Source organism: Magallana gigas, chromosome 4 (genome assembly GCF_963853765.1).
Source record: "Magallana gigas chromosome 4, xbMagGiga1.1, whole genome shotgun sequence".
NCBI classification, from domain to species: Eukaryota; Metazoa; Mollusca; class Bivalvia; order Ostreida; family Ostreidae; genus Magallana; species Magallana gigas.
In genome coordinates this window covers 28,302,515-28,316,520 of record NC_088856.1, presented here as the reverse complement: position 1 = coordinate 28,316,520, position 14,006 = coordinate 28,302,515, and the positions used below count along the sequence as shown (strand labels likewise).

The 14,006-nt window shown below is 33.2% G+C and overlaps 1 protein-coding gene across 3 annotated transcripts; it reads right to left on the bottom strand.

The window, feature by feature from the left end:
• Positions 1–4,307: 4,307 nt before the first annotated feature.
• LOC109620083 (protein asteroid homolog 1-like) lies at positions 4,308–13,245 on the bottom strand. Of its 3 annotated transcripts, XM_066081867.1 has the most exons (4): positions 13,168–13,245; positions 11,755–12,907; positions 7,570–7,718; positions 4,308–7,378 (listed from the first exon to the last, which is right to left on the bottom strand). In XM_066081867.1, exon 4 carries the CDS (start codon positions 7,291–7,293, stop codon positions 5,191–5,193), a length of 2,103 nt encoding a protein of 700 aa, XP_065937939.1. In that variant the 5' UTR covers positions 7,294–7,378; positions 7,570–7,718; positions 11,755–12,907; positions 13,168–13,245; the 3' UTR covers positions 4,308–5,190. The 3 variants fall into 3 exon arrangements, with proteins under 3 accessions (XP_065937939.1, XP_065937940.1, XP_019927249.3); XM_066081868.1 differs by lacking the exon at positions 11,755–12,907; XM_020071690.3 differs by lacking the exon at positions 13,168–13,245 and having other exon boundaries at positions 11,755–13,147.
• Between the last annotated feature and the right edge of the window lie 761 nt (positions 13,246–14,006).

The following is a 14,006-nucleotide window of genomic DNA, read 5'->3' as shown; positions in this document are numbered from 1 at the left end:
TGAAAAGCAAGCGACCGTAACTTTCTCAACTGGTATTTATACCCCAGTGGCAGTAGAAGAGCGATCAAAACTATTATGGCAACTACATGTGTAAATGCTTTTATGAATTCATGCCAGCTCTAAGGTCAGGATCCAATAAATGATTCCAAAGTGTCGTTTTTGATGCTTTATGATTATGACGTCATAATTTATTTGTAAGGCTTTGAAAGCATGTAAAAAATGAAACAGTTTTTTTTATATTCTATATTACCCGATAAATCAGGAAAAGTAATCCCGATACCTAGATTCAATTTTAAATCACTTTGGAGGGGATGTCAAGATCTTCCATGATGCCGTTCGGTGGCGGGGGGGGGGGGGGGGGGGCTGTAAGCAATTGAGATATATTCCATTAGTAAAAATAAACAAAACGCTGAGATTGGTTACGAATTTCTTTTATATTACCTACAAAGTGACAGTTAAAACATGATTTTTTCATTGTGTTTACCAAGTATTTATGATATAAAAGGATAAGAAGAATAACTTATGATGCTATTTAAGATTTTCACATTACTGCATCAAGTGCACATAATTCACTTGATAGAGACATCTCAATTAGGGTATATTTTAAAAGAGTAACGCTTTGGTCTCATTAAAGAATAGAATAAAAAAGAAGACAATATTTTATATAATTATTTAAATTCTTTTCGGCATCTATTAACATCATTTATGTCCTGTTAATTTTTTTTTTTAAGCTAGACCGTTTTGCATATCAATCCAATAATTTTTCTTTAAAAAAAAATAATCTAAGAGATGCTGATGATGACCCATCTATCAAAGTAAATACCACTTTTTAAAAATTCTATCGATATCTTCAGAACTTATTTCTTATGTTAGTTTAAATCTTATTCATGTTTTACTTTTTTTTCAATTAATTGCAGAAAATCAAGTTTCCTTTGTATTTATATCTACAGTGATAAAAAAATATTTACAAACTTTTTAACATCCATAAACATCATTTATGTCTCATTAAAATTTATCTTTAAGCCAGAACTATTTGCATATTAATCTAATGACTTTGTTTTAAATACCATTAGGATATGCTGATGACCTAAGTGTAAAACAAGCAGTGTCAGTTGCATATTGATACATCTTGACAATTTGTTCTTCACCTATTTTGATTCTTTAGATATTTTTGATTTGAACATATTTTTATTGTCCAAAAATACAGTTGGGACTGGGCACAAATTCCATAACGTAGACCACACCGTCTCCAAATACAAACATATAATACAATAGATCTGTACACAACAAAAATAAAAGTCAGTGGATAAAATGGCAGCTGTTTACATATATGCAATTGACATATATATAATTAAGAGTTGTGTACTAGTAGATTTTAAGATCAGTTTAATCTTTCAAAACACCTTGCCAATGTTTAATACGAGTTTCAAAACCACTGTAAGTTTTAAAGTAAACATTTGAAAAGTAGTCTTTATAGGAAAATATTAAAATAAAAACATTTTTTCAAGAGAGAGCACACAGAAGTGAATTCATATATGCACCTAACGACCATAACCTTTGTTGCATAATATCAGGACACAAGTTGAAGGTCAAAAATAAAGTACGCAAAAACCTGAAAAAGTGTGTGCATACAAATAAAGAATACAAAGTGAAAATCAAGAATGGAACAAATGAATAAAAACAAGAATATGTAGGAAAAAAAATAAACATTATGGCCTCAACAACAATATTGGACAAGAAACCAAATTGATTATATAATTAGGCTTACAAAAGTTATAATACTACTATATAGCAAACACAAATGTAGCTATGTAATTTAGCCACAGCCATTAAATATATCTTGGTTGTACATATAAATATAAATTGTTTTCATACATTTGCAAATATCTACCATTCAGGAACACAATGCTTATAATATCATACATAACTGATTGCACATTGTATTGTATTCAATTTATAACATACATACATGTAGCTCACATCGGTTTTAGGTTCAGAAGAGGAGAGCAAGGGATTAGAGTTTTTAACCTTGTTGTTCGTCACTCGGTGGAGGCGCGTTTTTGTGCAGTTCACTGATGGATTTGATCAAATATCTTTGACCATTTTCGGACAGTTTAGTAGAAATTCTCCCGTCGTTGATCCAAAAAGAGTAAATTTTACGCAAGCGTAACAGTTAATAACATATCAGAGTTTTGAGTTCACTCTTTGCTTTGTATACTGCGTTCTTTGTTTTCCAATTTTGTAAACGACGGATAATTTGGATGCCCACATGGTTGTTTTTGTTTCCAGTGGGATGGGAACAATAAATATCGTTTTCTGATATTTGGATCCCCAGTTTTTCCTTGCAAATATCTTTAATAATACTGTCTGTGCTGTTGCTGGAATATGGTTAAGGACAGATTTGGAATCGTTAGGATGTTCATCTACTATATTGTTCTTGTTCATCCATTGATTCTTCGAGACCCCATATTTGTATTTTTCAGTTTGTTGTGTAATGTCTTTTTGGCTTGACACATCTCTTTGGTTTTTTTTTTGGTTTTTTTTTTGGGGGGGGGGTGTAATTCTTACTGAGCATGTACATTGTTTCGGTTCTTGTACATTTTGTCAAAAACTAAGTATATAAGTTTGATCTTTATTTTGTCATCTAATATTTACAAGTTTTGTGATTATTTCAAAAAATCAGAGGCAGTAATTTAGCCATATATATACTGGCTTTTATATCTAAAATAAACTTTCTTAAAGTTTCACAATAAAACCTACCATCAAGGTGTCTTTCGTATGTCTGTCTCAGATGGTTCTGTACTAGAATAATTAGGCATTATCAATTTATAAAAATACTTTTCTTTACAGAAACAAAATCAAAGGCCTGAAGGGCCATAATGGCTTACGGGTTTGATATGAATATATTTACATGGATCGAGTATGATTCCCTCTATTTCTAACGGAAACTTTAGTTTATTTATAGCTCTATAGAAAGTAACTAGCTACATGTAATTCATAGATCTATAAAAACTAACAGGACCAATATCAACATGATCCATTTGTTGATTGGTCGAACCTTAGTGACCGAAACAGACAGGATTGAAATCTAGACGCCTCTTTTATCAACTGATTGAAACCACCATGTAACACGTAACAGCGACACAGCCAGCGCGAAATCACTGCGCGTAAAAATAATATAACCAAATGATGAAATGTACTGCATGTTATGTACTATAATTAATGAATTCTCATGAAATCAACACCAACAAGTATTATTCCATTTTATTTGTATTTCATAAATGTATATTTATTCATATTTTCTGGGTTTATTTCTACTTTTTTAAGAGGCTGACCTCCACAAGCTTTTATAAGAAATATAAATTCAAAAGGCAGTTCTAATACCTTCTGTTTTATTTTTTCCCCTTTGTACAGAGATAAACTCTTTGGAGGGGGGGGGGGGGCAAGAAACAGGCAGAACTATGCAATTACAGCAAACTTGTTTTGACACCAAATTTAATTAAAATTAATTACTGCACTATAACTTTGCAGTCAGTCTCTCTTCACATGATATGTGTACACAGTCATTTTCAGAGGCATACTATACGATGTCTCTATGTTATAGTAATGTGACATCGCTTCCGTATATGACTTGCAATCAAGCTTAACTGCATATTGTTTTCTTATTTGATTACATTTGGTCTCAAGTTTCCATTATCTTTACGACAAATAAACAGTTCAATCATAGCACAACCAAGGTAAGTCCATCGAGGGAACATTGTGCTATTTTTAGATCTTGGAAAATCCCCAACATTCGATAATGGCGGAGGTGTCGAAGAAGGCACATTATATTAAAACAAGTGGTAATTGCCCTTCTATTTATGCATTTATTACCGATTTATAATCCCAGTTTCAATATATCTCAATCATAAGTTCAGTTCTTTAACCGTTAAACACTTCCCCCCTTGCTGAGATCGATGTCGATCGAAGTTAGCGACGCTCTCTATGGGTGCAAACGTTTTTATGAAGATTGAACGAAATAACGACAACTTTACATTTACTTATCACTGTTAGGATCTGAAATAATTGGGAAAAGATTTTTTGCTTATAATACATGTAAGTATGCATAGCGGAAAGCATGGCGGCACTGTGTGATGCATGGCAGGGGCGTCTACCTCTATGCGGCCTAGGGAAAACACTGCAGTTAATATTCATTCGCGTTAGATTTCGAGTTTGTTTAAATAAAGTCAATTCATCTTGGTTACAATAACATAAGTGATAATAACGTATGGAAAATACAATCTTGCTTAAAGATATTTATTATGAACGACAAACAGTTAACTTTGCAATAATCGAATAGAACTATTTTTTGTCGCGCATGTTCAGATAACTGAACTCTTTGCCGTAAAGATTATCCGGCAACTAGATGGCCGTAAGCCATAAAAATCACTGTTAATTATATTTGACCTGAATGATAGAAGATAGTAAACCAGGCAATTCATTTACATGTTATAGTGTATAATATATGACAAAGATGAGCACACTACACACATCCAGCATTAAGTGAAGAAAATACAAAATGTTCTGCAGAATAGAATTTAGGAGAGTGTGTCACGACATTCAAAATTAAGTGATACGGAACGCGCTCTTTCGAGTTCTAAAATTTCATCTAACAAAACAGTATACATTTAACACAAAACTCTAAATTATTCATACCGCACTTTAAAATCATTCACTACCCGATCCATAGTTGTTTTACGGGGTGTTTTTATGATTAAATTGACGACATACTGCACATAGTTAAAATGCCAACGGCTCAAACTAAAGCGCAAATATATTTTAATAATTAAAGACACGTTAATATAAGCAAAAATTACTTAACTACTGTAAAATTACACTAGTTTTGATGCATTGTTTACAACGGTGGGTCTGTGTGACGTCATTAATCCACAAAATCAAGAACGATAAGCGGGGAAGAATTTTTTTAGGTGCTGAGTTTTCACGGTTATTTCTCATTAATGCAAAGGCAAAAAAAATCTTACTTCACGTATTTTAACATTTGTTTATACCAAGCTTTATATTTATGAAAGAAAATCATAGTGTTAAAAATCGTTTCATATGATCTTTAATAAACCCTTGTTGCAAATCAGGGTTATGAATCTCTAGTCCGGTTTTCAAAATATATGCCACTGGACTAAGTTAAAAAGTGTCTTAGTCGTCATCCTCACTGTCCCTCATATAAAGAATGCTAAACTTGTTCCTAGTGGTTAGGAGAACGTTTTCAACAAGCTTTGGTCTCCTGCCTTTACAGAACAACTTCTCATTTAAATATTTAGTCGCTGGTTCTAATCTGTTTGGGTCAATAGACTCCATCACAGCATCAAAGAGGCACTGGTATGATTCTGTAAGTTGTGAGCCCTTTACAAGTAGTTCATGTATGAAAAAGTCAGGATCTTTCTGTTCTTTTAGCTCCAGACAAAAATTGTACAAAAACGTCCCTGAAAATATGTGTGGTATGCATGGACTTGGAAATGGGTGCAACAATAGAGAGTTAAAGTGCATTGTAGCCATGATGCAAGTCTGGAGCTGTGCAAATCCGTGGATTAATTCACTCTTTACTGGATTGTTCACACTGTCTTTAAGTTCGGTATTATATGTAAGAAGATTCGTACCGACCTCTTCTAAACTTTTGTCGGTCATGTTCAGAACTGCAGTTTCTATCAAATTTTTTTCGCTTCCAGTGTCGCCTCCCTGAACAACCCACTTAACTTTTAGCATTATCATACACACAAGAACGCTTTGCAAATGATGTAGTGTTACTTTCGGCTCGGCTTCTTTTACCCAAAATAAAATAATGCCAATAACCAGCTCAAGATCTTTGGTCATTCGATATTTTCTTAAGGAATCGGTATTTAATATCATGCGAAGGATATTTTCTTTGTCTGGTGTTGAAAGATCTTTAATTTCTGACAGCTTTGGGAGAGTGCAGTGTTGTGTCAATGTTTGAAGAGGGTGGACAAATATACTCGTGTTGAAATCGTCTTTTTGATTATATTCCTCGACAGCACACTCTTTGTCTGTAATCAACCCTTCTTTCAGTTCCAGTACAGCAATGTCTTCTGAAAGTAGTATCCCATACATAAATGCTCGAAGTTTTTCACTGCACTTATAAGATGATGCTTGTGAGCTTGAACTTTCGACCTGTGGAGTTAAAAATGTTCTGTGTAATGTGACAATGTCCATTGAACGTGGTGGAAGAATCCCTTTTCTGTGCTCCCGAACATACCATTCCGGAATTACTGATTTATTGAACCCTCGTATTGTTTTTCTGACAATATCTGGTTGCTTTCCGAATAAAAGCGAATACAGAGAAGATTCGTTTTCTGTTTTATTGAAAGTAAATCTTTCTGTAATAATTCTGAACGCATTTGAAATGGTTTTTCTGTCGTTTGAATTCTGAGCCTTTGATTTGATTGTAAAAATAGCTTCATCATATGTTTTCACACTTTGTAACCACAGAATAACTATAAGAATCTTATGGTCAAATTCAAGAAAACGAAACTGTTTTTTCCCATTCAACTTCCAGATTGATGAATAAAATGGCTTGAATATACTTGTTTTAACATAATCATTTCCTAGAAGAGTAGCTAACAAGGGTAAAACTTTGGTACCCAACGACGGAAAGAAACTTGCAAAATTATCAACATGATATAGCCGAGCAGGAAGAAAATATTCTGAGCTTTTATTCTCCATTTTAGTTTCCTGCAACGTGAAATCTACACAGTCAAAATGTATGAATCCAGCTGTTAAGGGTAGGATATAAAAATCACTATCATTAGACAATACTGGACAATTTAACTTGTTTGCCAGTAATCCGATTTCTTTGTCAGCCTCAAAATCACAAACTGCAAGCGGTATCCTAATTTCCTGCAAAACTGCTCTAAATGTGTCAAATGCCAGGATTGGCATAACTTTGCAAATATCCTTTTCATTTTTTGCCAATTGGTTAACAAGTTTAAGCCTATGTTTCATTCGGTTTTGAATCGTTTCGAATTTCATGCCATCTGGCTCATTTCCACCGTCAAGAACAACATATGGTTGGATGTTGCAGGTGTGAAGGAGGCTAAAAAACTCTCTGATTTTTAGGGCATAATGGTCATAATCCCCACCGTGAAGGGAATCAACTTGGTTATAATAAAATATGAAGTGGTACAGGCTATTGCCATCTATGACTACCTTTGTTGATTGCAGCGGAAATTCCTTAGCCAGTTGTGGATTATTTTTCATGAAGGTTGTTAATCCAGAAATTCCCATAATCACCGTAATTAAAGTTTACTATTATTTTGTTGTGGTTACAGTTGTAGAAGCAGCAGGAGCAAGGGATACCTAGTTTGGATTCCTGAAATTTATAATGACAATTTAAAGAATACATGAATATGCTCTTATTATGTTCTGCATAATATATCTGGCGAGTAAAGGTATCACACCGGTAATTGTTTTCACTATATAACACAATAGAGGGGAAAAAATTCTTAAAAATCAGTTTGTATTTTTCATGACAAAATATTCGGAGGAAATGTTATTTGTTACCTATCTCATCAGCTAACACCATAAAAAGGGCAAGCGATACTGCATTTTCTCAAAATATCTAGCTCCAAACAGGTCTACCCTCAAAACCACGTGTTTTCCATTTGTATGTAAACAGACTGCACACTCCCCAGGAAGCTGCTGCATGTGCCCTGAAAGAAGTAGTCCCTGTGAAAAAAGATCATCACCTAACAAAATAAATATCCTACTCAGTGGTACAAAAAATTTTAAAACTGAGTAAAGGAAAATGTAAAAATTCAGTCAAGGAAAAAAATAATTCTGAAGTATATATGGAACTACAATTGACTAAGTTCATTTTGATTGGCCGATTACCGGTGTTATACCTTGAAGCAAGCGAGAGAATAGCAAAGCCTTTGCGCAAAAGGCCGTGTTTTATATATAATTATATATATATATATATATATATATATAGTTAGAAAGTGGCTAGGCAATTTGGCATATCATTTAGAATGGCCCGGGTTTTTTTCATAATGACCCCATGTTCCTTGAGGTATCAGTTTACGTTATTTTCCAGGATATGATTGGAAAAATCGATAATCTATTATTCGTAATGGTAAATAAGTGGTGTAGCGTTTTCGTGTAAACCGGGGGCTCGTTTCATAAAGGGGTAGCACGTCCAGACTTAGCGCTAGTTCGAATATTTGCGTTTTATTAAAGAACGCATCTTTACGCCCGACTATGTGTTACATTTTATAAACTTACATATAATATTTTTCTTAACCATTTTATTTCTTTCTACATTTGAGTAATAACTTTACCTTAAAAAAATCATTCATAATAATCGAAAACAAAATTAAAATGCTTTAATTTTGTTTAATTTTGTTTTAGAACCCCTAAAATCCATTTCACTTAAAATGCGCAATGACAAAAGGCGACTAAGGTCAGAAAATTGTCATATTGTTAATTATGAGTATATTAATAAACTGGGTAGATGTAAACACTAAATTTACAATATGACAACTTGTAAATTTACAATATGACAACTTGTAAATTTACACCCATCCAGTAAATTCAAAATTTTCAATATGATAAAAGAAAACACATTTTTTTTTCGAACTTCCCAAATACATACAAAGAATTCATCTAATCTTTCATGTTTTTAGTAAAATTATTTCAATTCTTGTTCCTCTAATATTTTTTATTTCCACATGCTACATAGACCTAGAGACATATAAAATCAATACACGGTTGGTTTGAGATCAATATATTAATTTACTAATATGTACATTGTTCTCAAAGTAAGGTTGGTCCCGTAACATTTTTCGACAACAAAACACGCTAATGGCGGAGTTGCCAACCTCTCAAACTGTTATTTATGGTACAAGTAGCAAGGGACAGTTTTGCATAAAGTACCCGTCAATATTTTAGTAAAAATGAGTGTTAGTGTATTTGAAGGCCTGTTTGTAATTGAAAATTAGTGAATTGATTATAGGTGATAATTTTATGGTTGCAGGGAGTCATTTCTGTATTTTGGTGTAAAGCATGTAGGTCCCAGAGTGTTATAGGGGGTGTGTGGGAGTCAGATGCGAAATGGCGGCTGTTGACAGATGTGCTCACTTTTCATGCAAGAAGAAAGTAGGGCAGACGGTAAGTGAAATAGTGTGAAACTGACATGGATGGGGGTTGGGCGGTACAGACTGGCAGGGAGGGGACATGTTAGACTACAAGGAACACGGTAGGGCAAGGTCTAAATGGGCCAAAATGGGTAAAATTTTGACATTGCAGAGAGGGGTCAATCATACTCTGTCCCGAGTTTTTGCTTCCACCACTTTTTGCTTGATATTTCGATAATAATAAATACCTTTGTGCTCAGACTACGTTCATCCACTAATATGAAAAATGTCCAGATTATCTGTTTTGAAACGCCCCCTCTACCGCTTCAGGTTTCAATACACATCCCAAAATAAAAAGTCTACGGAGATTTTGCATTGCATCAGCCATTAATAAGCCAGGATGATAACGTTGAAAAATTGCACGAGGTATCCCGAGTGTATTCCGAATGGAGAAAAGATGTAAACAATTCCCATTATAAATCTCCGTAAGAAATTTGTTTTCGTTCCTGTGAACTTTCATGAGTGAAAAATGACAATTGTTCAATGAAGAAATCTTTGATATTTTCCTTATCATCGATTTCAACTGTATTTCTTTCACAGGTATGTGTATTTTTATTAAAAATCATCAAAAAGTGATGGAAGCAATAACTTGAGACAGACTATATACATTTTATTTGACCAGAAAAAGATATGGGTGTCATTTTGGGTAAATTTTTAAGCTTAATATCCTTCCTTAAGTCTAACAGGTAGTTACAAGTCATTTTGATCCAGGTGCAAATTATAATATTTTTCCCGCAACACAGTGGTAAATGGGGGTACCCCCACTTCACAATTTCATGCATCATAAAACTGTCCCCTGCTACCTATGTCTCTGTTAAACCTGTATACATAACGGCGTAATCGAAACTATTTTATATATGTACAGTGCTGCGTTGTCAAGGACTGGTTCAGTAGCTATAGCCAAATGTTTACGCCTCAGTATGGTGGCATATCTCTGCCCCTTGTGTGCAAGTTATTTTTCTATTAATTATGTGGACATGCAAGATAAATATGTTGACATGCAAGATAATTATGTCAACATGCAACATAACTATGTTGACATGCAAGAAAATTGCAATCTGATTAGAATTATACAAAATCTCAAAAATTCTCAAATATCGCCCACTTGTGACATCCAAGATGCTAGATGCTACCTTTTTATGTCGACATGCAACTTATTTATGTTAACATGCAACTTATTTATGTCAACATGCAACTTATTTATGTCAACATGCAACTTATTTATGTCAACATGCAACTTACTTATGTTGACATGCGAGATGAATATGTTGACATGCAACTTAGTTATGTTTACATGCGAGATAAATATGTTGACATGCAACTTATGAGTTGCATGTCAACATAACTTAGTCGCACGTCGACATAAATATGTTGCATGTCAACATATTTATCTTGCATGTTAACATAACTAAGTTGCATGTCGACATAAATAAGTTGCATGTCGACATAAAGAAGTTGCATGTTAACATAAATAAGTTGCATGTCGACATTAATAAGTTGCATGTCGACATAAAGAAGTTGCATGTTAACATAAATAAGTTGCATGTTGACATCAATAGGTAGCGTATCTAGCATCTTGAATGTCACATGTTGGCGATATTTGAGATTTTTTATAACTCTCATTTGATTGCAGTTTTCTTGCATGTCAACATAGCTATGTTGCATGTTGACATAACTATCTTGCATGTCAACATATTTATCTTGCATGTCCACATAATTAATAGAAAAATTACTTGCACACAAGGGGCAGAGATATGCCACCATACCTCAGCATTGTTACGCTGCTTTGTGAAAATACAAAGTACGCTCGATCGACTTTGTTTCGGTGTAATTCCTCGGACTAGACTGAAGTAAAGCCCAAAACACTTGGGCCTGTTTATGAAACAAGCCCCGGGTGTACACTTTTCTACACCGAGTCTGGGGCATATGTTGTTGGGTGTTGCACTGAAACCACTTGAATATGAAGATCAAATGATTCATTTGTTTGATTGGAAACTTGACAAATGATTTTAAATAATATAAGATTAGAAGTCGCATAAAAGTTGTCTTTTTTACGAAACCCGTATTTGAAATGTGTTTATTTAATAGCATTTATATCAGGAAAAAAGCCTTCAATTACCGCGGAACATCAGATTCTCTCATTTTCCTCCATATTTATTCTTTTAACTTCCCTACACCATGTAACGTTACACTACACCATTTAAGTGCACTTAATATTCAATACAAATTGTTTACACCGATGTACACTGGTGTAAGTTTATCAAGCAAGCCCAGAGTGTGAAAACAACCCGGTCTCGTTGACAATGTGAAATAAAAATGTGATTAATAAAGAATGAGACCATGCTTAATTACAAAATAAACAATATATAAACAAATAAAACTATATAGCAACTTATTACGTCATATACATCAGATTATTCCACAAGATGACATAGTGAAAGAGAATGCACCGGTATCTTCAAGTCAGTCTTTATAAATCTTTGATCGCACGATCTTAAATTGCATGATCTAAATACGTAGAAATACATAGTAAATCACAAATTACAAAGCTCACCTAGACGAGGCATATGCATCCCCCTCTTGAGACCACCATTATTTTTATGATGATAATCATTGGCTGAAATATTTTCCAGCGAACTAATACACAGGAAATAAATAATCAGTCAGAATTGATATTAGTTTGAATACATGTTTGTTATTGTTCTAATGACCATACGAAGCGATTTCATACGGAAATGTTATATACGCGTCGTCTGAATTTTCTCTAAGCACACGTGTGTAAAGTACAATTGAAAAAAAATCAGCAAATTCATTCTGCTTTAAGAATATAACTAAAAGTCTAAAAGTACATTGTGTTTAGCACTTGACATTGTTTAGGAAGTTAATTATAATAAATATAATTGTATAAAAAAAACATACTATGTCAGTAGGAGTGCGGAATCTAAAGAGCCTAATTTATACGATGCCAATATTAATGGAGTTCGTTTTTAACGGAGTGAAGTCAATCAAACTGAGTGTTATTGTTTCAAACTTGATTGACAAGCGGCATCATTTTGAAGTTTGTACAGGTAAAAAAAAGGGGGCGTCTGTAAAATGTTCGGCTTTTAATAATCTGGTACTGAAGTGTGGTTTGACACAATATCATATAAAATCATATGATACAAAATTGTATAATAGCCATATTATAAGTAAATTCCATACTGTATAGCATGATACAATGTTACCAATATCTTCTATACCTTATATTGTATACATCTATACAATACGATATTGTTTCCTATGATACTATACAAAATGGTGTCCAACTTTATGTTATATGGTACAAAATGGTTCCTTATAATATCATTATACAATATGATATTTTATCATGATATGACCTTGTATCAAATATGATATTGTTTCAAAACATGTGATATTGAAGCATATTTTGTAATATTGTATCATATTATACCATATTGTATTATTTCACATGATACAATATCATATTATGATACAATATCATATCCGAATCATTTAGGAATACTAATCGGCGCATATGGCCAGTTGAACTATTTAAATGAGAAATAAGCTGATACCGATAGACGCAATCTTTGATACTCCCTCGCTTCCTCCCTTGTTAATTCTCCTCCGATATACCCACTTTTAATCTTTTTTTTCTACACAAGCCCCTGTGGAACGATTGGCAAACAAAAGGCCTATCTCCCTTCCTAAAAGAATTCTTATTGTTTTAAAGCGCTCGATAAACCTTAGCTGATTGCACCCATAAAAAGTTATAATACAGTATCGCTACCTTTATATACACAGACAAAACAAAGTAATTTATACTGGAAAAAATACATAATATAATATAAACATGTTTATTCTTAGAGGTATTGCGTTTTCTGATTGTAAAAACTTTTTAAAATAATGAAAATAAGATAAAATAAAATAGTTTACGCAATATGAAACAATACATGATTTCACATACCTTGAAGAAGAGGCAGAGTCGGTAATGAATATGCGTTTACATTAAAGGGGCGCAATCGAGTAAGTGACGAGCATAACCTGGTATGTAAAAATATGTATTGTCAGAGTGGAAATATGAGTGTGACATATGGCGTTTTAAAAACTGGTCATGGTTGACTTGCCGCATTGCAACAGGATAATTATTTATTAATTAAAATATGAATATGATATTTGAAACTACATTAGCCAATGAATCTACCGGTATATAATCAAAGTTGAATGGATATAATCAAAGTTGAACGTATAAATCGAAAATCCGGATTAATAATTGCAATTTTTGAAGAAGAAAAAATTTAATTCTCGATTTAATGCATGAAATGTTGATTTTGGTTAAAGTTATAAAGGTTATTCAAATACAGCAGACAATTTTTGAAAATTCTAAAAAAATGAAGAACCCGGTCAATAACATTTAAACAGGATATTCTATCCCTTGAAGAGCAAGTTTTATTTAAAAAACACTTTAGTCAATTAAATTGGGTTGTGCAAAATTCCAACTGAAATAGCAATTCTCCTTTAAAATGGGGCATTTAGTTCCAAGATTGTTGAAACCAATATCAGTGGACTCCTTCATGCGATCAAATTGTAAGTCGGTTGAAAGATATAAAGTACATGTATATAGGTTGTTTTCTAAAGCTACAGAATCCTCATACAAATTGGAAAATGGAAGTTTTCCCAAACGCTTCTCTTTGTATCATCAATGATCCTGTACATGTAGGAAGCACCGGATCACATTTAATGTGAATAAAAGGTAGTTTACGAAATGCTGTCCTATTGCTTTGCAAACAAACAAAATAAAACGAG